The sequence below is a fragment of the Heliconius melpomene genome, chromosome 20 (genome assembly GCF_056956725.1).
Source record: "Heliconius melpomene rosina isolate 202511_hmr_F chromosome 20, ASM5695672v1, whole genome shotgun sequence".
In the NCBI taxonomy this organism is placed as follows: Eukaryota; Metazoa; Arthropoda; class Insecta; order Lepidoptera; family Nymphalidae; genus Heliconius; species Heliconius melpomene.
In genome coordinates, this window is record NC_140408.1 from 1,783,737 (window position 1) to 1,805,899 (window position 22,163).

At 36.5% G+C, this 22,163-nt stretch overlaps 2 protein-coding genes across 2 annotated transcripts; one reads left to right on the forward strand and one right to left on the reverse strand.

The window, feature by feature from the left end:
* The first annotated feature begins 12 nt into the window (after window positions 1-12).
* Hira (histone cell cycle regulator-like protein) lies at window positions 13-20,770 on the forward strand. Its single transcript, XM_085204808.1, has 20 exons — window positions 13-332; window positions 407-580; window positions 673-834; window positions 1,148-1,305; window positions 1,749-1,857; window positions 9,045-9,205; window positions 9,812-9,980; window positions 10,436-10,530; window positions 10,744-10,914; window positions 11,117-11,244; window positions 11,854-12,000; window positions 12,569-12,764; window positions 13,284-13,386; window positions 13,907-14,023; window positions 17,928-18,074; window positions 18,407-18,503; window positions 18,809-18,922; window positions 19,345-19,475; window positions 19,831-19,922; window positions 20,120-20,770. Exons 1-20 carry the CDS (start codon window positions 296-298, stop codon window positions 20,255-20,257), a joined length of 2,646 nt encoding a protein of 881 aa, XP_085060934.1. The 5' UTR covers window positions 13-295; the 3' UTR covers window positions 20,258-20,770.
* On the reverse strand, window positions 7,281-8,169 carry LOC146527472 (uncharacterized). The gene has a single exon (XM_085204935.1). It carries the CDS (start codon window positions 8,082-8,084, stop codon window positions 7,281-7,283), a length of 804 nt encoding a protein of 267 aa, XP_085061061.1. The 5' UTR covers window positions 8,085-8,169.
* Window positions 20,771-22,163: the final 1,393 nt, after the last annotated feature.

Sequence of the window (22,163 nt, forward strand, 5' to 3'; positions counted from 1 at the left end):
TATATGTATTCTGTGATTTCTGTGATTTCTCTGTGTTCGTGACATTTCTAAACAAACTTATTTTAGGCATTAAATATAAAATATAAATATTGTTTTAATATCTATCATATATACTTCGTTGTTGTTATCAGATTATTCTGTTGTAACTTACAATATAACACATTTGTATTGTATATGTTATAGTACATAATTTTACTTACTAATTTACCGGGCTTTTTCGCCAAAAGTGAATGTCAACAAATAATAGTGGAAACACACTAATTAGTTTTTATACAAATAATCTAAAATCTGAATAATGAGGCTCTGTAAGCCTACTTGGGTAAATCATGACTGTGAGTTAAATCAAGAGTAATATGATTTTATTCCCTTTTTAGTGCAACATAATGCAAATATTTATTATTTTCAGATAAACCAATATTTTCAGTGGATATTCATCCACTGGGCAATCGGTTTGCCACTGGTGGGCAAGGAGAAAATTCCGGGAGGGTGGTGGTCTGGAACTTGAGCCCTGTCTTATATGAAGAAGTTGAACTGGATCCAAATATTCCAAAACTATTATGCCAAATGGATAATCACTTAGGTTAAGCTCTTTAAAACACTTTTTTAAATACCGTTTTACCTTTTAAACTAATATTTAATATAATTATTTAAATTAAATGTTTTCATTAATAGCTTGTGTGAATTGTGTACGATGGAGTAATAATGGTCACTATTTGGCATCTGGAGGTGACGACAGTTTAGTCATGGTTTGGTGCTTAAGTGGTGTTGCAGGTACAACAAGTAAAAACAAATCAGAGACATGGCGTTGCCTAAAAACTTTAAGAGGACATGCAGGTATTTTTACTTATATTTTAATAAATTCATTTTGTAAATTTATTAGCCTCTTATAAATAAAAACAACTTTGCTAGTTTTTAGACTGTTATTACTGTTATTGTTATTTCACACGGTTAAGATCTCAATTTTTCACTTTCTGCCCAAATTTTACCACATTGGTTGTTGAGTGGCAAAACTCCTTAGTGTCGAGTCTTCCTTTGTCTTAATTCTATGTTGAAAAAATCACAACCTTTGAATTTACAATTGGATCACTGCTGATGTTACTTCAGCCTCTTGTCCAATTAATAATATAATTTAATTTCTTCACTTTAGGTGATGTTCTGGACCTAGCTTGGTCACCTAGAGATAGATGGCTAGCGAGTTGTAGTGTAGACAATACTATTATTGTTTGGAATGCTGAAAATTTTCCTGAAATTGTTTGTGTATTGAATGGCCATACTGGTCTTGTAAAAGGAGTGGCATGGGATCCTGTAAGTCTTTTAATTAATAATATTACAAAGTAAATTAAATTGCAAGAAATACAAAGCAATAAATGAATAATTGTCAATAAATTATAATAATAATTTATATAATTTTAGAAAATATTTTTTATTACTTACACTTTACCACACATATATATAGCAGAATAGGTAGGGGACTGCCTGCCTATCCTCTCCTCAAAACACTGTATAGGTGGTATAATTTAATGCTGCACTATGACTAAAAAAAATCTTCATATTGAGAACCCTCACTCTCTGCTTATGAAAGCATTGAAATGGAAATAATTCATTTACCTCAGTGGGAAATTAATCCACAACAAGAGTTATTGAACTTAACTTTTTTCTTCACTTTATTGTGGTTTACATATTATAATTATATATACTGAATATTGTTAACAATTCACATATATTTAATAATGTTTTATTATTTTAAGGTGGGAAAATATTTAGCCTCTCAATCAGATGATAAATCTTTAAGAGTATGGAATACAGAGGACTGGGCATCTAGAACAGTTATAACAGATCCATTTGAAAATTGTGGAGGTGAGTATCATTTCAGTTACTGAGTTATTATACTATTAAATGAAAAATAATCAGCTTCATGTTTTTTTCCTGCAACTTAGCAAGATATTCAATTCTCTGATTTGTGTCACTTAGTGAATCTACTTCTTGTAAAAGACAAATACAAGCTTATATAATACCAATCAAATAACACCTATTATATGTTGCGAGTAGAGAGAACCTGAGAAACTAGTGTTTAGATACTCCCTCCTCTTCTGTTCCCCCAGCTTCGGCCGAATTCTGGAGACATTGCTTGTAGTGGGTTTACTTAGTTATTAACAAAAAAACATTATTTTATTTTTTGAAATGCTTTATTTCATATATAAAATACAAACAATCTATGAAAATTCCCATATGCTGCTCCCCTTTTGTTTTTAATACTGCTGGATCAGTACAATTCTTTGATGGAAGAGATACGGTTTCACATTAATCTACTAATTGTAATGGCCAAAAAGAAGGCTCTATGGGAACAATATATTCAAAGCTTATTTGCGGACAGCTCGAGGAAGCTTACAGTACATACATTAGAACATCTATGTAACCCTGACTACCCATTCTTAAAGGATGAAGTCGTAAAAATGCTTCGACGAGCTAAAAATGGAAAAGCCGTGGGGCCCGATAACGTTTTCATTGACGTTTTAAAACTTATTGATGAAGAACACGTCACAGTTTTGGTGAAAATCTTTAACCAAATTTACGACACCGGTCATATACCAGAGGATTGGCTGAAATCAACTTTTGTCGCGTTTCCCAAAAGTAAAACCGCACGAAAGTGTGGAGACTTTAGGCTGATCAGTGTCATGAGCCATGTCTTAAAACTTTTCTTATCACTTATTCATGAAAGAATAAGAATAAAATGTGATCAACAGCTTGGCGATACTCAATTCGGATTCAGAACTGGACTTGGCACGAGGGAAGCCTTATTTGCGTTGCAGGTTTTGGTGCAGAAGTGCAGAGATATGCAACAAGATGTTTTTCTTTGTTTTATAGATTACGAGAAAGCTTTCGATCGAGTAAAACACAGCCGCCTACTAGAAATTTTAAATAATATTGGACTGGACAAAAAAGACATCCGCATTATACAAAATCTGTACTTTAATCAAATCGCAACAGTCAGAGTAGAAGGAGAAGAAACTCATGAAATCAGCATCGAAAGAGGAGTTCGACAGGGATGTATTTTATCGCCTACTCTTTTTAACATCTACTCGGAAAGGATTATGACCGAAGCTCTCGAAGATTTATCATATGGTGTCAAAATCAACGGATACCGTATTAATAACTTGAGATATGCTGATGACACAGTCCTCATAGCTTCATCAGCGGCCGAACTACAAGAAATGGTAAATCGAGTTAACGAAAGCAGCGTCGAGGCGGGTCTGAGGATTAATGTCACTAAAACGAAATTCCTGACTATCTCCACTAAAGGTAACCCTCACTATACCTTATTTGTGGCAGGCCAAAGAGTCGAACAGGTGGATAAATTTAAATATCTAGGAACATGGTTAACGCAGAAGTGGGACAGTGAAGTAGAAATAAAAACTCGTATTGAAATTGCCCGGAGTTCTTTTGAGAAGATGAAAAAAGTACTCTGTAACAAAAACATCAAAATCCCATTACGTGTACGTATGCGATGGTTCTATACGGATGCGAGTCTTGGACTATTAGAGAGGATCTTAGAAAACGTATAGAAGCCTTTGAAATGTGGGCATATAGACGGGTTCTCAGGATTTCTTGGATAGATAAAATATCTAATGACGAAGTACTACGCCAAGTTGACCAAAAACGTAAGCTTTTGCAAACCGTTAAACAGCATAAAGTTGCATATCTAGGGCATGTATGTAGACATTATAGCGGTTGAGATGTGATACCACTATTTAATATTATCTAATATTTATTTTACACTAAATGAGTAAAATTAAAGATCCAAATTTTATGGAGAAATTGTCCAAATTTATTTAACGCACAGATACGTGAAGAGAAAATAATCACAGAAGGAAATAAAGAAATTTAAATAAATACCAATAGAAAATACAAGCTAAACAAACTAGCACGTAATAGCAAGAAGTTAAGGTTGAAAATTGAATGCAAGCTAAGAGAGCAATGGATACACAAGTGAATGTCGCAAGCGATTCTAGCCGACTCTTTAAACGTGGCGATCTTGACTAGCAGCCTACGGCACGCATAACAAAAAACTCGGAACAGGTTTGAATTGTTCCAATGCGCTGCGTGCGGATGATTTTAGTAAATGTAATAATATTAATTTAGAATAAGTAATGTTCCCTACAGTACTCCCCCCCAGAGACCTGGTTAAGGGCGATAGTAGTCTGGAAACTTGACTCTTCTTCCGCTTCTTGTCCGCCTCTCAAGTGTCTGCTCCACGTCAGATTGAGAGATAGCCTTTGGTGCTGTTATTATCCTCTTTGATGCAGGAACGGCCTCTCGCGTAACATATGCGGGCTTGATCCTGTCCACACTAACGTTATTAGGCTTACCACATATGTCTATTTTGAAATATTTAGGAGTCCTCTTGAGAACCTTGTATGGGCCTGCATAAGGTGGTTCCAGTGGTTTGCGGACGTGGTCCTGCCGTAAAAAAACATGTGTTGCCTCTGCCAGGTCAGCTGGCATATAAAAAGGACCTGTCCTATGCCATGACGTGGGCTTCGGTGAGAGTCGTGCCATACCAGCACGAAGACGAGTGACCAGATTTGTGATATCTGCAGTCCCGTAGTCTTCTGAGGGTGCCAGAAATTGCCCTGGAAGTCGAAGGGGCTCCCCGTAGACCAGCTCAGCCGCTGAAGCCTGAATGTCATCCTTCCAAGCGCTACGGATGCCCAGCAGCACTAAGGGAAGTGCTTCCGTCCAGGTCGAAGAGGGATGGCACATGATAGCTGCCTTCAGCTGCCGATGGAGTCTCTCGATCAAGCCGTTGGAAGCTGGATGATACGAAGTAGTCGTAAAGTGATGTGCACCAACCATGGCTGATAGTGCCTTGAAGAGATGCGACTCGAATTGCCGACCCCTATCGGTTGTAATTCGAAGAGGGCAACCAAATCTTGCTATCCAACCAGAGAGAAGAGCGGCAGCACAGGAATCAGCTGTGATGTCCTTAAGTGGGAATGCCTCAGGCCATCGTGTGAAACGGTCGATGACAGTAAGGCAATATCTGAAATCAGACGAAACAGTTAAAGGTCCGACGATGTCGAGGTGGATGTGTGCAAACCTCGATGTAGGAGTTGGAATTGAGGATAAGGGAGCAAGGGTATGACGGTGAACTTTGCTCTTTTGACAAAGTATACACTCTCGTGTCCACTCTCTACAGTCTTTGCGAATCCCTGGCCATACGAATCTCTGTGTAACCAGCCGCACTGTAGCTGTCCTACCAGGATGGCTCAAGCTGTGTAAAATTTCAAAAACTTGTCGGCGAAACTTCTCAGTAATGAACGGGCGCGGAGAAGACATTGATACGTCACAGTATAACTTATGGTTAGAGTCTGGCAAATCTACCTTAGCCAGTTTTAACGATGAGCCTTTTTGAAGCAGACCTAGCAGTTCAGGATCAGTATCTTGAGCAAGTGCTAGAGCCTGGTAATCAATAGATCGACTCACCTCTTCCAGTCGTGATAGAGTATCAGCCACTACGTTCAAACGTCCTGGTAAGTATTGAATAAAAGTTGTGAACTGAGAAATATAATCAAAGTACCGATATTGGCGCGGTGAGCATTTCTCCCTGTTAATGTTGAATGCATATGTTAGAGGTTTATGATCCGTGTGAATCACGAAGTTTCGAGCCTCAACCATGTGTCGAAAATATTTAATGGCTTCATAAATGGCTAACAGTTCTCTGTCGTAAGGACTATACTTCTTCTGCGCAGATGTTAATTTTTTAGAAAAGAAACCAAGAGGTTGCCATACGTTATTAACACGTTGTTGAAGAACTGCTCCAATTCCGACATCAGAAGCATCAGTGGCAATAGCTAGCTCTGCAGAAGGATCTGGGTGAGCCAGTAATGTGGCTTGAGATAAACAAGTCTTACATTTTTGAAAGGCTTCCATCATCTCCGGTGTCATAGTGATCGGCTTAGCTCCTTTCATCTTAGGTCCTAGAAGCGCAGCATCTAATGGTGCTTGGACATTTGCGGCGTCGGGAATAAAACGCCGATAAAAATTGAACATACCGAGGAAACGTCGTAATTCCTTAGCAGTTTTCGGCACATTGCACTCCTGTATGCTCTTTACGTTCGTCTCTAAAGGTTGAGTCCCAGAATCTGACACTAGGCAACCAAGAAATTTTACCTGTCGCTGCCCGAAGACACACTTGGATGTGTTTATCAAAACACCATACTCTTTGAGCCTGGTGAAGAGTAGTCTGATGTGGCGCTGATGTTGTTCTTCAGAACTGGAAAATACCAAAATGTCGTCTAAGTAACCAAAACAAAAGTCATCAAAATCACGTAGCACTTCGTCCATGAACCTTTGAAAAGTTTGTGCTGCATTGCGCAGTCCGAAGGTCATGTACGGAAACTCGAAAAGTCCAAAAGGAGTTGTAATGGCTGTTTTGTGGATATCATTGACGTGTACTGGTATTTGATTGTACGCCTTGACTAGATCGATAGTTGAAAATACTGTACAACCAGAGAGTTGGTAGGAAAAATCCTGGATATGGCGTATCGGATACCTGTCAGGTACTGTGCGAGCATTGAGTGCCCTATAATCACCACATGGTCTCCATCCGTCGTCCTTCTTCTTAACTAAGTGCAGAGCGGAAGACCACGAACTGTTAGAGGAGCGGGCAGTTCCCTGTGACAGCATATCGTCAAATTCTTTTTTGGCTGCTTTCAGTCTAACTGGGTCTAAACGACGAGGTCTACTGGTAACCGGTGGTCCAGGAATGGTTTTGATGTAATGCACGGTAGTATGCTTAGGTAAGGAAGACGTACCTGATGGTCTCGTTACCTCTGGAAACTCATGAAGCAGCTGATGGTATTTTGATTCTCCCGAAATGGCTTTGACTGACGCAAGGTCATCGGAGATATTTTCTTTTATTGCTTGCACTGACAGAGTGGTATTTCCATCGACGAGTCGCTGACATCTGCAATCTACAAGAAGATTGTAAAATATCAAAAAATCTACGCCGATAATGGGCTTTGAAACATCAGCGATGGTAAATTTCCAGGTAAAAGTACGCTTTAGTCCTAGGTCTAAGTGTAACAATGTAGGACCGTAAGTATGAATGACTGTACCGTTCGCCGCCATGAGTTCATACTTTGTCTTGGTACAGGGCGCCTTGGTAGCCAACCGTGGAAAAACGCAGAGATCCGAGCCAGTATCAATGAGGAAAAGCATTTTTGAAATACGGTCGGTAATGAAAAGACGGCCTGTAGGTAAAGGGCAGACGTTGGCCGCTACTTCCGGCTGCCCAGAGAGTTTTCTGACTCTCCGTAATTACATGGCTGCACACATTTTTTAGCATTTGAACCAAATTTAAAATGGTACCAACACTTTTGCCGGGTAGTCGACTTCCTGCGATGTCTGGAATGGCTCCGGGAACGCTCTTTAAATTTTGATGAGACCGAGTTGTGACGTACCTGGGTCGAGAGTTCCGATACCTGCTTGGTCAGGAGTTGGATCTGCTTGGCCATTTCTTCCAACATGGAGGATGCAGGGGGTGTGGCCATCGCAGATGTGCTTGCGACCTGTGGTGATGAGGGTGCTATCTCATGCACCTTGTCTGCCAGGTCAGCTAATTTTTCGATAGGCAGATCAGGCTGTGAAGCTATAACCGTTTGAATGTTTTGTGGTAACCTACTCGACCATAATGTTTTTAAAAAATCCTTGGGGACAGATGAACCCGCAAGATCTTGCATGTATCGCAGAAACTGTGATGGCTTGCGATCACCTAGCTGCTCGTGCCTCAGCAACTGCATCACTTTCTTTTCTTGAGACGCAGACAATCTTTTAATCAGTTGCGTTTTAAGAGTGATGTATTTATCCGTCTCGGGAGGAGAAATGATAATATCCTTCACCTCGACAGCAAATTCATTATCTAACTGAGCGGCAACGTAATAAAATTTTGTAGTATCACTTGTTATATTAGATAAAGCAAACTGACCTTCAATTTGTGAAAACCAAAGGGCTGGTTCTTCGGGCCAGAATGGTGGAATACGCACGCCAATTCTGCACACGTTGGATGTAGTCGCGTCCTCCATCTTGTATCAGAGGTCACTTGCCAAGGTCGTCAAAATGGCCTCTTGCCGTTTTAAATCTTCTTGCCAGCAGTAAACGTATTTTTGTTAACCTATTTATTGTAGTGCTCACCAATTTAGGGGTCACCAATATAGCGGTTGAGATGTGATACCACTATTTAATATTATCTAATATTTATTTTACACTAAATGAGTAAAATTAAAGATCCAAATTTTATGGAGAAATTGTCCAAATTTATTTAACGCACAGATACGTGAAGAGAAAATAATCACAGAAGGAAATAAAGAAATTTAAATAAATACCAATAGAAAATACAAGCTAAACAAACTAGCACGTAATAGCAAGAAGTTAAGGTTGAAAATTGAATGCAAGCTAAGAGAGCAATGGATACACAAGTGAATGTCGCAAGCGTCTTTAAACGTGGCGGTCTTGACTAGCAGCCTACGGCACGCATAACAAAAAACTCGGAACAGGTTTGAATTGTTCCAATGCGCTGCGTGCGGATGATTTTAGTAAATGTAATAATATTAATTTAGAATAAGTAATGTTCCCTACAACATGATCGATACAAACTTCTGCAAACTATAATAATGGGAAAAGTTTCTGGGAAAAGGAAAACCGGCGGTAGAAGAAAGTCATGGCTAAGGAACATCAAAGAATGGACTGGAATTAAAAACGCTGTAGATTTAATTCATTTGGCTAGGGACAGGACCAAGTATGCGAAGTTGACTGCCAACCTTCACTAGTTGGAGAGGCACTTTAAGAAGAAGAAGACTAATTGTAACCAACTTTATTGACAACCACTTATACCAATCAACTTAAACCAATCTATATGGTTTTGTTTATCCATACAGAATAAAATTGTTCATTTAAATAATAAATATCTCTGATCCAAACAGAATATTAACAAATTAGAATTCTTAAAATGAAAAATAATTTGCTTTAACCTTTTTCACTCTCAGGTACAACCCACGTACTCCGTTTATCCTGGTCACCAGACGGTCAATATGTATTATCAGCCCATGCAATGAACGGTGACGGTCCCACTGCGAGGGTCGTTGAAAGGGAAAGCTGGAAGTGCGATAAGGATTTCGTTGGCCATGAGAAAGCTGTAATTTGTGTCGTGAGTGTTGTTTTTTACTCTGTGTTTATAGTGTTTTGTTAATCTCGACATACATTTTTTTTTTGAGTATCGGCTTTGCTTAACGATGTGTTCAGAGTATTCTTTAGTTATTATTAATCTTTGACTGTAGTAGGTGTTATTATATAATTTAAAATATATTTTTTTTCTCTTTTCTATATTTCTATTTGTCTTGTACGATAGAGCACAAGTTACATATGATAACTTGCTTATTATCTTCTCTTTTTCTCAATCGTTACGGTCCAGAGCGGTCGTGGTCATCATGTAATCACGTTTTTGGCTTTTGGTATTCTTGCCACAGTTTCTCGCCATTTTTTTTCGCTTATTATTATATATTGTCTTTAAAAATCGGCAAAAATTAAAGAAAAGATATAGGTTCAATCCCTACTCTCTGGTCTCTCTGGTCGGGGCCATTTTAACAATACCCATATTTGTAAACTATCCTCAATTCACTAAGATCTATCTTAAGGGTCCTAATAAGACAAAACGCAATGTTGAGAGTTGGTATTCACCACTCAATATCTTTTATTAGGTCTATTAAATTAAATTTGTTCTATTAAATACTAACACCTTATTGAATATTTTCAGCGCTTCAACAGTAATATATTTGTAAAGAAAGATAAGAAATGCTGTTGTGCTGCTGTTGGGTCTAGGGATAGGGTACTGTCTATCTGGCTTACTTCTTTGAAAAGACCCTTGGTAGTTATAAGGAATCTTTTCGAAGATAGCGTTTTGGATTTATCTTGGAGCTCTGATGGTATCTATTCTTTTTATATTATATTTATTAGTTTATAACTTCTTGAAATCTCATTAAATCGATTAAACCTATATAACATAGCATGTAAAATGTGTTAATTTTGGAGTTTACCGTGGATACTGTGCGTGGGATACAGCGTGAAGTTGATTAGATTTTTTAAATAGTATGAATTGAGACTAATTGTAACTCATTCACTCATCACGCACAAACCACTCAGGGGAATATTTATTATTTTCATTTTTCTCGCTCTAACGCGGAAATGTGCGAAATTAAGTTTTGATACACAACACGTAATACGTAGAAAATTCGGGGAAAAGTGTTCAAAGACAAATTTTTCTCTTTCTTGTTCTCCTGATAAGGAAAGAATCTATAACCATTATTATACAATCATAAAAGTGTTATCATATTTCAAAAATATATTTTTTATATTAAATATATTTTTAAATATTTTTTAGGCTTAAATCTTCTAGCATGTAGTACAGATGGCACAGTCGCATGTATACAGTTTACAAATGAAGAGTTGGGGGCGCCACTTACTATTGAAGAAAAGGTATATGTTTTTTATATATTATAAAAAAATATATATACTTTTAATATACAAAATGATATAATTATAGAATATATTATCTTACATATTAATAAAAAAAATCTATTTACCGTGCTTTAACATTTTAATATTTGCCCTTATTTTGAAACAAAATTTAAAACAAAATCACAGTTCCAATATTCTTTCGTTTAATATTTTGTTTTATATATTTTACAGAACAAATTATATAAGAAAATATATGGCAAATCATTTATAAATGAATCTGGTGGGGAAATTTCTAGCCTGCTAGTGGAATGTCCAGAAATTCTTATAGCAAGAGAAAAACAAGAAGAAAAGAAAAAGGAGACACCAAAAGAAGAATTAGTACTGAAACCAGAGCCTTTACAGGTATGTTTTGTTTTTTGTTAATAAATTAATTAATTTATGAAGTTGTTGAAAGCTATTTAATTACATACGCGATGGTCTTGGGATCGACACCCACTTGGATTCGATTGGTTAGTCGCGTTAACAGTCACATTTTGTGCCCCTGCGCCCTCACATTGGCCTCAAATATATTTAAAATAATGGACACATATGTGTCTCACCTCAGTTACAACTAGTACAGACGGCGACGTCGACTCCGTTGCGGCCAATGGACAGACAGATAGAGACCCGCACGTCAGACGGCAAGCGGAGAATAACGCCGGTTTTTATACCACTCACCGGATCTGATGCTAAGTATGACTTTAAAATATATCATATGTAGATTTAGTTTTGAAAAATATTGGCTATTTGTGAAAAATATTATGTATTAAAATTTTAAATGTAGCAGAAATTAACAAGCAACTACAGTAAGGGGACCGTATACATCGATTGACCGATATGTATACTATTTTATTTATTTCAGCATTTCGCGAGGAATACGCAGACATTTAAAAAATATATCTTCGGTAATAAATAATTAATTATTAGTCAGAAATATAAAAAAACTATTAACAATATATGTTAACACTATACAATAACTATATAATTAATAACCATAAATGTAATTATTGTATAATGTAATTAATTTCTATAACAATTATGTTAAATTTTTTGATTAATTATTTTAAGTAAAAATAAAATTCGTTCAAGGACGCGTCTGGCTGTGGGAGATGATTGGGAGTAGGATCCTCGCAATGAATTATTTTTCACTTCTTACTCTCGCAAGACTAATCGCTGCCATTAACTTACACGATTTAACAGACAATATTTCTAATTCGAACCGAAAGCGGTGTAGTATCTTAACACTAGGTTCTCTCTGCCTATCCTACTAAAAAACCAAATATATATTTTTTTATTTCCCAGCGAATCACTTGGCTCCCAGCCGGCCACAGAGAGCTGTTTCAGTACATCGTCACAAAGTAAATCTCGTATACGCGTAGAGAGGCGCGACGATATAGTGATACATCCTAATGTCAGCAATCACGCCATTAGCAGCATTAAGAATGATAAGTGAGTTTGTATTATTTTTTATTAATTTTTTTAAGATTTCTTTTTGTAAATGGTGTTTGAACCTGCTGTAGATTTAGGTTGTTATATTTCATGAAATTATATTTTTTTTATTATTTTTTAAGTATATATTGTAGAAAATATGATGACAATATTTTTTTTACATTTTTAATTTCCTGTATTTAAGTAATTACTTTTTAGAAAATGTATACAACATTTTTGATTTATACCTGGTCCTCTTAGACACCGATCAAGTATTTTCACCGCTAAGCCAAAATACAATAGTGAAATGAAATGTTAATTATTATATTAATAATAGAGAAATCCACGGCGCATGGACACTTGCGTGCTACTGTTAACGTGAAGGTTGTGGGTTCGATTCCCTCTAGAGGGAATGAAATATTTAACATTCAACATGCATCTTTAGAATTCGGCGGATGGTGAGAAACGTGTTTTAATCGGTGCGAAGTGTCTTAACACAAGATGCACTTTTGCTTCCTCTACGTGCGGGACACAGCGTGAACCTAAAAAAATGTACTAACAATTGCTCACAAATAATATCAATCCACAGCGGTTTAGATCAACGTCTACGCAAACGTACAGCGTCTTCCCTACCCGGGCCCAAGTTGGAAGAACTCCAGGCCAAAAGACCCTGTCCCCCGGAAGAGGGTACAGTCCATCACTCTCCTCAACTCCCCCTGCTGCCCGCCCCCGCCCTGGGCACAGCCGGTCCAGTAGTGCGGGCTGCAGGGTTGTTTAGATTGCAGGTTTGATATTTTTTCTATTACATCAAGTTTTATTTCACTTAAGTGAGTATTTTATAGAATGAAAAGGAAAATTGGGTTGAAATTGGACTTTCTGAAATGTTGCGTTGTTGTTTTCGTTCACTTAAAGTAGCAAATAATAAAAAATTAAAGAAATCGAAAAATTTTATGTGCGCAGCAATCCGCAGATAAGTTCAAGTTGACTCTACTGTAGACAAAGACAATATTTTCCGAAGAGACTTAAAAAAGATCAACACCTAATATCTAATATAGAGATATCACATGTTGACTGGAGAAAGTGTTTGTTGTACTAGAGCGAAGATATTTATTTAAACAAATATATGCAGCCATACAAGTGTGTGACTAAGCACGACAGGGTGTGTTTTAACACGTTTCCAGATTTACTCTGTCTTCTGCTATGTACGGAATACAGCATGAAGCTAAATCTGAATCATCTTTTTCTGAATCATACAGTTAGGAAACTAAACTATATGTACAAACTGTTTTTTTTTCTATCTTCAGGTTGTAAATAAAACGTCAAATATGTTCTATAGAACATTGTCGAGGTTGGAGCTGATCCCTAATAATTCTGTGTCAAATGATCCAGTTTGGGAAACTTACCTAGGTATTGTTTGTTTATATCGGTTTTCTAAAAATACATTATTATTTGTGAGTTCAATCGAGGCACAGGGGCACAAGTGTGTGACTGTAAGCGCTACGGGTTGTGGGTTAGATTTCCACTTTAGATTTCCAAATAAAATATTTATTTAAGTTATAATGTAATTCTAGAGATACTGCGTGTTGAGTTCCGACATTCGGCGGAAAACAATTCTGCAGAAAATGGGAATGGAGTGTATATAACACTATGTTCCCTCAGCCTCTCCTGCTCCCTCAGAGTAAAGCTCCCGTAAAGCTGATTAAAAATATTATTAATGTTTGAAAATTGAAATATTTAATTGATATAATAATTTTTATGTAGCTTATTAAGAATGTATGATTTAGTAAGTGATTAAAACGTTTACCACTACCACGTGTCCCGTTACTATAAAAAGAAACACATTTTCTAAACATATAAATAATACTAATAAAGAATGATACTTATTATAAAAATTACTTGTTAACTACATATTAATGAATGTTTTCAGGTTCCGCGGTGACGTGCATAGCGTGCGACGCGCGCTGGGCGTGCGTGTCGTGCGCGGACGCGGGCCTGCACGCGTGGCGCCTCGCGCGCCCGCCACAGCGCGTCATGCCGCATATCGGTAACGTACACATAATTAATATATACAGTTAAAATAATTGTAATAAAAACTTTGTATTTCTCAATCTTCATAAATTTTAAAGCAAATTCTTTAAATGTCGCGTTTATCAAAAATTATCAATACAATATTTACGCGACAGTATATAACGGGAGTAGACGAAGTGATTATGATATACAAAATTTAAAATTTATAATATATAATATTGTATCTGATCAGCGTGGAACATGGAAAATATATAAGAAAAGTTGTTATTGGAGGCATTTAACAATGTGATAAAACCCAAAACAATTGTTTTTATACTTTATGTCTGTTTGTATGGGCAAGTGAATCCGCAAACGGGTCGTTAGTCAGTAATAATTATATATAAGTTTAATTAGTTAACATGTGGCTGTGTAATACACAGTATAATAAAGGGAATAGTTTTTTTCACTATAATTACACTTAAAAAAATAATAATGTAATAATTTCAAAAACTATTAAAATATCCTATAAATTATGTTTAACAAAAAACCAATTCAAAAATAAATAACTGATTTATCATATTATGACGCGAATATATAGTGACGCGATTTTTTATTTAGATTTAAATAAGTTCATTTATAATAGTTGTAAGTTGACAGAAGATACATTGTATCTACCCTTATATTTTAAAAAACAAATTGCTACTTTAGTAGCATATAATATTCGAAACCCTGTTATACATTGTATAACAAAGGAAATAGTTTGTAATAATAATTTTTCATTAAAAAATAATAATGACATAATAAGTTCCAGTTTAAACTAGATAATAAGACAACACCTAGGCCATTTACATTGAATATTGTACACCAAAATATACAAGGCTTAGGAGGCAAAGAACCGGAACTAGAATTGTTTCTAAAAAAATTTAATATACATATAATGTGTATAACTGAGCACTGGATCTCGAGATGTAACAATACAGTAAATATTGAAAACTATAAATTGTCAAGTTCGTTCGTTAGAGAGAAGGCCATCCGCGGTGGTTCGCTTATATTAGTAAGAAATGACATACGCTGTAAATCGCGACCAGATATAGTAGCTCTCTCCGACGAACGCTCCATTGAATTGTCCTGCGTTGAATTCAATAGACATATTATAGTATGCGTGTATCGACCCCCCTCAGGTAGTTTTGAAGTATTTGAAGAAAAAATGGAGGATGTTCTGAATAATTTGAGTTCCAATAGTAAATCTTTAATCATATGCGGAGACTTTAATATAGATATAATACAGGCGACATCATTAAGCCTCCGTCTTGTAAACTTATTTAAATCTTTTAATTTGTTTAATATGTTCTTTGAACCAACTCGTATAACGAATACGTCCGCTACTTGTATAGATAATGTTTTTTGTCATTGTGAGACTGTAGAAAAACAAATTATTACTAATCTAAGCTCGGATCATTGTGGTCAAATGTTCTCGGTAATAGATGAAACAGTCGCAGAACGTAAACAAATATCAATTAGACCAATTACTGAAAATAAAATTAATCTTTTTAATAATAGAGTGAGTGAAAAAATTGCAAACTTAGAAATAACCGGATTAAATCCGAATCAGCTATATTGTAAAGTTTTTAATTTACTCTCTACAGAGTTTGATAACATTTTTAAAGTTAAACAAATATATAAAAACTCGAAGTTAACTTTTAGCGACTGGGCAACTGTTGGTATATACCGAAGCAGAAACAAACTATACGAATTATATAATATGAGGAAATGGAGACAAGATCCGGAGTTCTTATTAAAAGTTAGAAATTATTCAAAAATATTTAAAAAGGTATGTGTCCGGGCTAAGTCTATGCATATAAGAGCAAAAATTTTGAACTCTAATAATAAAATTAAAGCTACATGGGATGCTATTACTACTGTAACTGGGAGATCCAGAGCTGTCAGTGAACCTATTAAATTAAAAGTTAATATAATCTTAAATTCAGATTTAGAAGTGGCAAATACTTTTCAAATTTTTTTTCTGATATATCAACTGAAGTAACACGTTCACTGCCATCATCTCCTTCGGAAGCAGAATCAATACTAAAAACCCATGTAAATAGTTGTAGACAAAATTTTGTGTTTAAAAATGGGTCACGAGATGAAATTGTCAAAACTTTTAAAAGCCTTAATTTAAAGAAAACTGGTGACTTATGGGGCATGTCTGTTAAAGTTTTTAATTCAATTATACCTAATATTGCTCCTTACCTTGCTTTAATTTTTAACAATTGTGTAGAATCCGGTACTTTTCCTGATTTAATGAAATATAGCAAAATAGTGCCGCTTTACAAAAGTGGAGATAGATCTGAGCCTGGAAATTACAGACCGATTTCTGTTTTGCCATCCTTAAGTAAAATATTTGAAAAAATAATGTTCAACCAGCTCACAGTTTTCTTAAATATTAACAATTGTTTCCATAGTGAGCAATATGGTTTCACTAAAGGCAAGTCCACTACGGATGCGGGTGCCTCCTAAAGCACATTTATGACGCATGGGAGAGGTCACAAAATGCAATTGGAGTGTTTTGTGACTTATCCAAAGCCTTTGATTGCGTAGACCATGTAACTCTGTTGTTGAAACTAAAACATTATGGTATACAGGATACTGCCCTTGAGCTTATTGCCTCATATTTAAACCAAAGAATCCAGAAGGTTAGTATAAATAATGTAAAATCATCTGGATCTCCTCTAAAGATGGGCGTTCCACAAGGATCCATTCTTGGTCCCCTTTTATTTCTTCTTTATATTAACGATCTACCTTTTTATGTGAAGAACCTATGTGATATTGTACTTTTCGCGGACGTTGACAGAAATAAAATAAACTATGACGATGTGAATAGCGCATTATCGCATATTCTTCGTTGGTTTGATGTTAATAATCTAATGTTAAATGCTAAAAAAACTAAATGTATTGAGTTTGCTTTACAAAATGTTAAAAAACATAATTTTAGTCTACTAATTAAAGGAGAAACTCTCAATTTGTCGGAATCAGCTATTTTCTTAGGTGTAACTATAGATTCCAAACTCCAGTGGAACGCTCATCTGGAAGCACTTGCGGATAAACTCAGCTCTGCCGCGTTCGCAATTAAAAAAGTAAGACAAATGACGGACGTTGACACTGCCCGACTAGTCTACTATAGCTATTTCCATAGTATTTTATCTTATGGAATGCTGCTATGGGGCAGTGCTTCAGACATAAATTCAATATTTATTCTCCAAAAAAGAGCCGTGAGATATATTTATAAACTAAGAGCGCGAGATTCTCTACGAGATGTTTTCAAAGATGCAGGTATTCTTACAGTTGCTTCCCAATTTATATACTATAATATTCTCTTTGTCCGACAAAATATACATTGTCATAGTAAACATAGTGACAATCATACGATAGGAACGAGAAATAAAGATAAGATTGTTATTCCTAGTTTTCGCCTCCAAAAAGTTAATAAATCTTTTATGGGTCTGAGTATACGTGTATATAATAAAATTCCGCAGTGTATTCTAGATTTGCCACTTCCAAAATTTAAAATATCAGTAAAAAAAATTCTGACGAGTAAAGCTTATTACACTGTTCAAGAATACTTAGAGGACAAACATGTATGGAATTAATGTCTATTGAATGTAATGCAGCATAGCTGCCAACTAATGTAACAGATTGTGATTGTACCATTGATTTTGAAAAGAGCAACTGTTGAGTTTCTTGCCGGCTCTTCTCAGCAGAACTGCCTTCCGAACCGGTGGTAGCTTTTTGTTCATATGTTCATTCGACGATTCAAAAGTGCTTATTATAAGTTTATTTGAATAAAGTATATTTTGAATTTGAATTTTGAATTTGAATTTTGAATTTGAATTTTGAATTTGAATTATTTATAAAATATTCTTAAACTGTTTTTTCAATTCTAGCATTAAAATCACAAGCAGCAAAAATGAATCTCACCGGCGATATACTGACAGTGATAACGACGGGAGCCGAACTCGCTATGTGGAACCTGGCAACGGCAACCTGCGTGCTACAACCACTGTGCTTCAGGAACCTTCTCAGTCATGGCGGTATATTGTTATAATATTGAATACATTTTCTAATCAAAATCGTTTTAACATTGTTTTTTTAACTACATTTAAAGTATTATTTCACATTTCATTAGAAAACGTATATAACTATATAATTTGAATGTAGAGACTTAAACCTGCGCCTCTCGGAAGTACAAATGGTCGGAAGTTTTATCGGAATTCAACTTTTTATTAATATATAAATAAACCAATTTTAATTTTTGTGTGAAATTTATGATTTATTTCTTATTTAAATAGAACTCTTATATCATCTCGCTTCTTTACTCCTTAATTAATTATTATTTTAATTTATTTAATGGTTTTCTTTGCAGTAACTGCAACTAATTGCTCTCTAGTGGACAACAGCAATCCCATGGTATCATTAAGTAATGGCAAAAATTATATTTATTGCAAGAAATTGTGTGCTTGGTGAGTATGAAAGTAATCACATTTTGTTTATTTAAAATACAAGCATTTTCTGGTGAAACATAATGTTATGAATATTATTAACTTATAATATAAATAGCCTAATATAGCCCTCTCAATAAATGGATTATCGAACAAAAAAATATTTGTTCATTTTGAACCAGCACTTCATGAGATTAGTGGGTTCAATAGAACAAACTCGTCACCTGTATAATAGTATAGATATATCAATATTTTTTTTTCAACATTGTTCACGCGGATGAAGCCTTAGGTAAAAGTTAGTTAATTTATAAGATTTGTATATTCAGGGTCGTGTGGTCGAGTTCAGGAGATCCTCTAAGGAGGGCCGGTGGTGGTGCAGTACCTTTGGTAGCGAGACGAGGTGCACCAGGCTTCCACTCACTGCCAATGCGGACACATGGGTAAAAATAATTATATACACACATATTTGAAATAAAATAAAAATATACTTAAGCTTATATCTACAATATTTTATAAAAAAATTATCCGAAAGTCGACAGCAAAAAAAATATTCTTTCACCTATTCATCTTTTTTTTAGCTTGACGCTGTATCCCGCTTATACCAAGATGGGCCCTCTGCCATCTAGTGTTAAGACACTCCATTCTCTAATATACTCTGTTCACATGGAGACACTTCCGTTTTCTCCCTTTTCTGCTGAATTTTGGAGACATTGCGTGTGCTACCAGAGCAAGGAAATGAAAATATATTTTTTTCTTCTCGAGCAGAAAATCGAACCCAAAACCTGTAGCATTTCACACGCTTGTGCATCTCTATCAAAATGTATACATTATAACTATAGTATTAATTTTTTTTTTCTTACAGTCCCTCAAAACCGATGTCAGCGGCTACTCGCAGCTGGCTGGAGGCGCAGGTGGCTGCCTGCCTACACCTGCGGCTGGTGGCGGACTACAGACACTGGATTAACGCGCTGTTCGATCATCTTATACAGCATGGTATGTTTTATGAAGAAACAAAATGTTTAGAATATATATTTTTTGCTAATAGTTTAAATTTAAAGGTAAATATTTGAGTATATACGTTTTTTATTTTAGTTTTTTTTAACGTAGCTCGTACTTCGTCTTAATAGCATTGATAATTTTTTTGGGGTCCTGAATTATTTTGGTAGTGTTCGTGGGTGTTTACCCCATGATACTACATACTACTTTAAAAATATAACTTTGCGAATAATATAATTTTGTGAATGTAAATTATGTCTGAAATTCTGAAAGGTTTTGTTATCGCGTCAATTATTAATAATACAGCAGATACAGCAAAGAAATGAAATATACGTATTTTGTATTTTTTCAGGTACTGAAGATGAATTGCGTAATATATTGGATGATATGCTCGGACCAAGTCATTGTACATCAACACCTAAGAAATGGCAGAACGCTATTTTGGTAATATATTAACTATCATTATTAATATTATGATTTTATTACGTTATTAATTTCCATTAATAACATTTTTTCTTATATATCTTTGATGTACAAACACCGATCCGTTACGATTTTATTATAAGCATAGATATAGATATATTTCTAAATAATTTCGCAGATAACACAAAAAAATAAATAATAAGTAAACTTATTTCCAGGGTATAAAAAAACACGATATGTTAGAAGAAATGCTGACGATGCTCGTAAGGCAACCAAAATGGCAGCGTTTATATACCGAGTATTCGGAACAATTTAATCAGGTTAAACAAATGAACACGGTATTAAATGGTCACTGAAATTTTACTTTTAAAATACGTATGTATAAATAAATAATTAGATAGATATGTTTCAAATAAAAAAAAATATCTTGAGTTATTTTAATATATGAATTGAAAGACTTATAAAAATGTTTGAAACACTATTAAAACGGAAAGACGAAAATTCAATAATTATTTTATATTCATAATGGCCAACAGAGAATTACCATAAAAATGTACATACGTTATATTCATACATTCGATTATCCGGATATTCAAATATGAGGAATATATTAATCCAGTTAAAAGGTTTCTACTCATTTTTTACATTTAACTGTTACTTACCAATAGATGGCGTTGTAGCATTAATTTAGAACGAATACAATTAAAACGGATTCTAAGCAAAAATGTTTTTTTTATGTATATAGTATATGGGTAATAGAATGAAAAAATGGCGAAACTTGTGATTTTTTAAAATTATGTTAAAAGAACTGAATAACTCGTGTTTACAATAATGAAATTTATTTAATAAATGAGTGTGTGATTTTTTAACATTTTCTTTCATTTATAATACTTTGCTTTTTAAATATTTAAATTGTACACTTAAATTATTGTGATATCACTTTCGGACATTTCGGAAGGAAAAGGGTACTCTACTTTATTTAGGTGCAAGCTCTGTGCTGCCTGTGAGGAAGTCGACGACTGTAAGACGGCGGCCGTCGAGCGGACTGGATTGACGACAATATAAAGAACTTAGACGTATATTTTTTTTAAACGGTTTTATTTATAAGGTTTTAGTTTCGAAAGTCTGCCGCTAGATGACGCTATACATGTTCGTGGTTTTTCTGAATCGCGCTATCGACCTGTTAGTGTGAAAGCGTAAATAGTCCGGTACGAGGAAATTCCCTATCTGATCAGCCTTACTGTCACCTGCTTAGGATCAAGTACTCATCACTACCAGAAGAAGACCGGACCGAAGCAAGCTCACCCGAACCCGAGGACCACACCAAGAAGCTCTCACCTTATTTGTGACCAAATAAGGAGGAACTTCGCCCGCACTGGCCTGTGCGGAGGGGAACCCCTTCCCCTTGGACTCCCTGCCCGGACCGAGATGGGCAGAAGGGTTGTGAGGACAGTCAACTGCTGCCGCCTCCCGTGCTCATAGGAATGAGCAGCCACCAGCCGCCGCGTGCGGGGACACAAGCGTCCCCTGCTGCGGCCGCAGCCACCGCCGCAACCAGCGGCACCCGGCCCCCGCGCTCCACTGCGCTGTACGGCGTACCCGTGCAGGCAATGGACCATGGGACCACGTCGAGGGAGCCCTCTCTCTCCGCGGCGCAACCTGGCGCGCCGTGCCTCGCGGGATCGACGCCCGCACCAGCCGCCTCGCCTTCCCCAGGCCAGGCACCCAGGGCCGCACGCAGCGCCCACCGACACCAGGAGCCGAAGAAGCGCTCCCCCTCCGCGCCCCCCAGGGTACTGGACGACGCCATGTCCCCGCAGTCATCACTGAATAGGGACATGGTAGCTTTGGCAGAACTCAAGCGCAATGGTGCGCTGAGTCGGGAGCTGATGGAGCACATGGCCATGTTCCTAAACGACCGTGCTCGAGCGTTGGACCAGACGCAGCCGCAGCCCATGTACCTGACACCGGTGCGCCGTCAGCGCACTGCAGAGTACGAAACCCCAGGCACTGGAAAGCGCCACTGCCCGGTGACCATCCAGGCCAGCCGGCCTGAATCAAGAAAACGCCCAGAGGGAGGCAGGGTCGGCAAGGACATGCCACTCCTCGTTCCTCCAACTACAGTTGCTTCCACGTCGGACCAGGCAACGGGTACCGTATCCACAGCGACCACCACTTCGAGCTCAACGTTCGCTGACGCGCTCCGGGCACCAGGCCCAAGCCGGGTGACACAGGATGCGCCAACCACTGCGACCTCTGTAG

Excerpts from the sequence above, each read along its gene's own strand:
- Hira (XM_085204808.1), top strand. The coding sequence starts at position 296 with ATGAGGCTCTGTAAGCCTACTTGGGTAAATCATGACT. Across the intron at positions 9,206-9,811 it reads AGAAAGCTGTAATTTGTGTC|CGCTTCAACAGTAATATATT; the intron begins GTGAGTGTTGTT and ends GAATATTTTCAG. Across the intron at positions 18,923-19,344 it reads CTGCCAATGCGGACACATGG|TCCCTCAAAACCGATGTCAG; the intron begins GTAAAAATAATT and ends TTTTTCTTACAG.
- LOC146527472 (XM_085204935.1), bottom strand. The coding sequence starts at position 8,084 with ATGGAGGACGCGACTACATCCAACGTGTGCAGAATTGGCGTGCGTATT.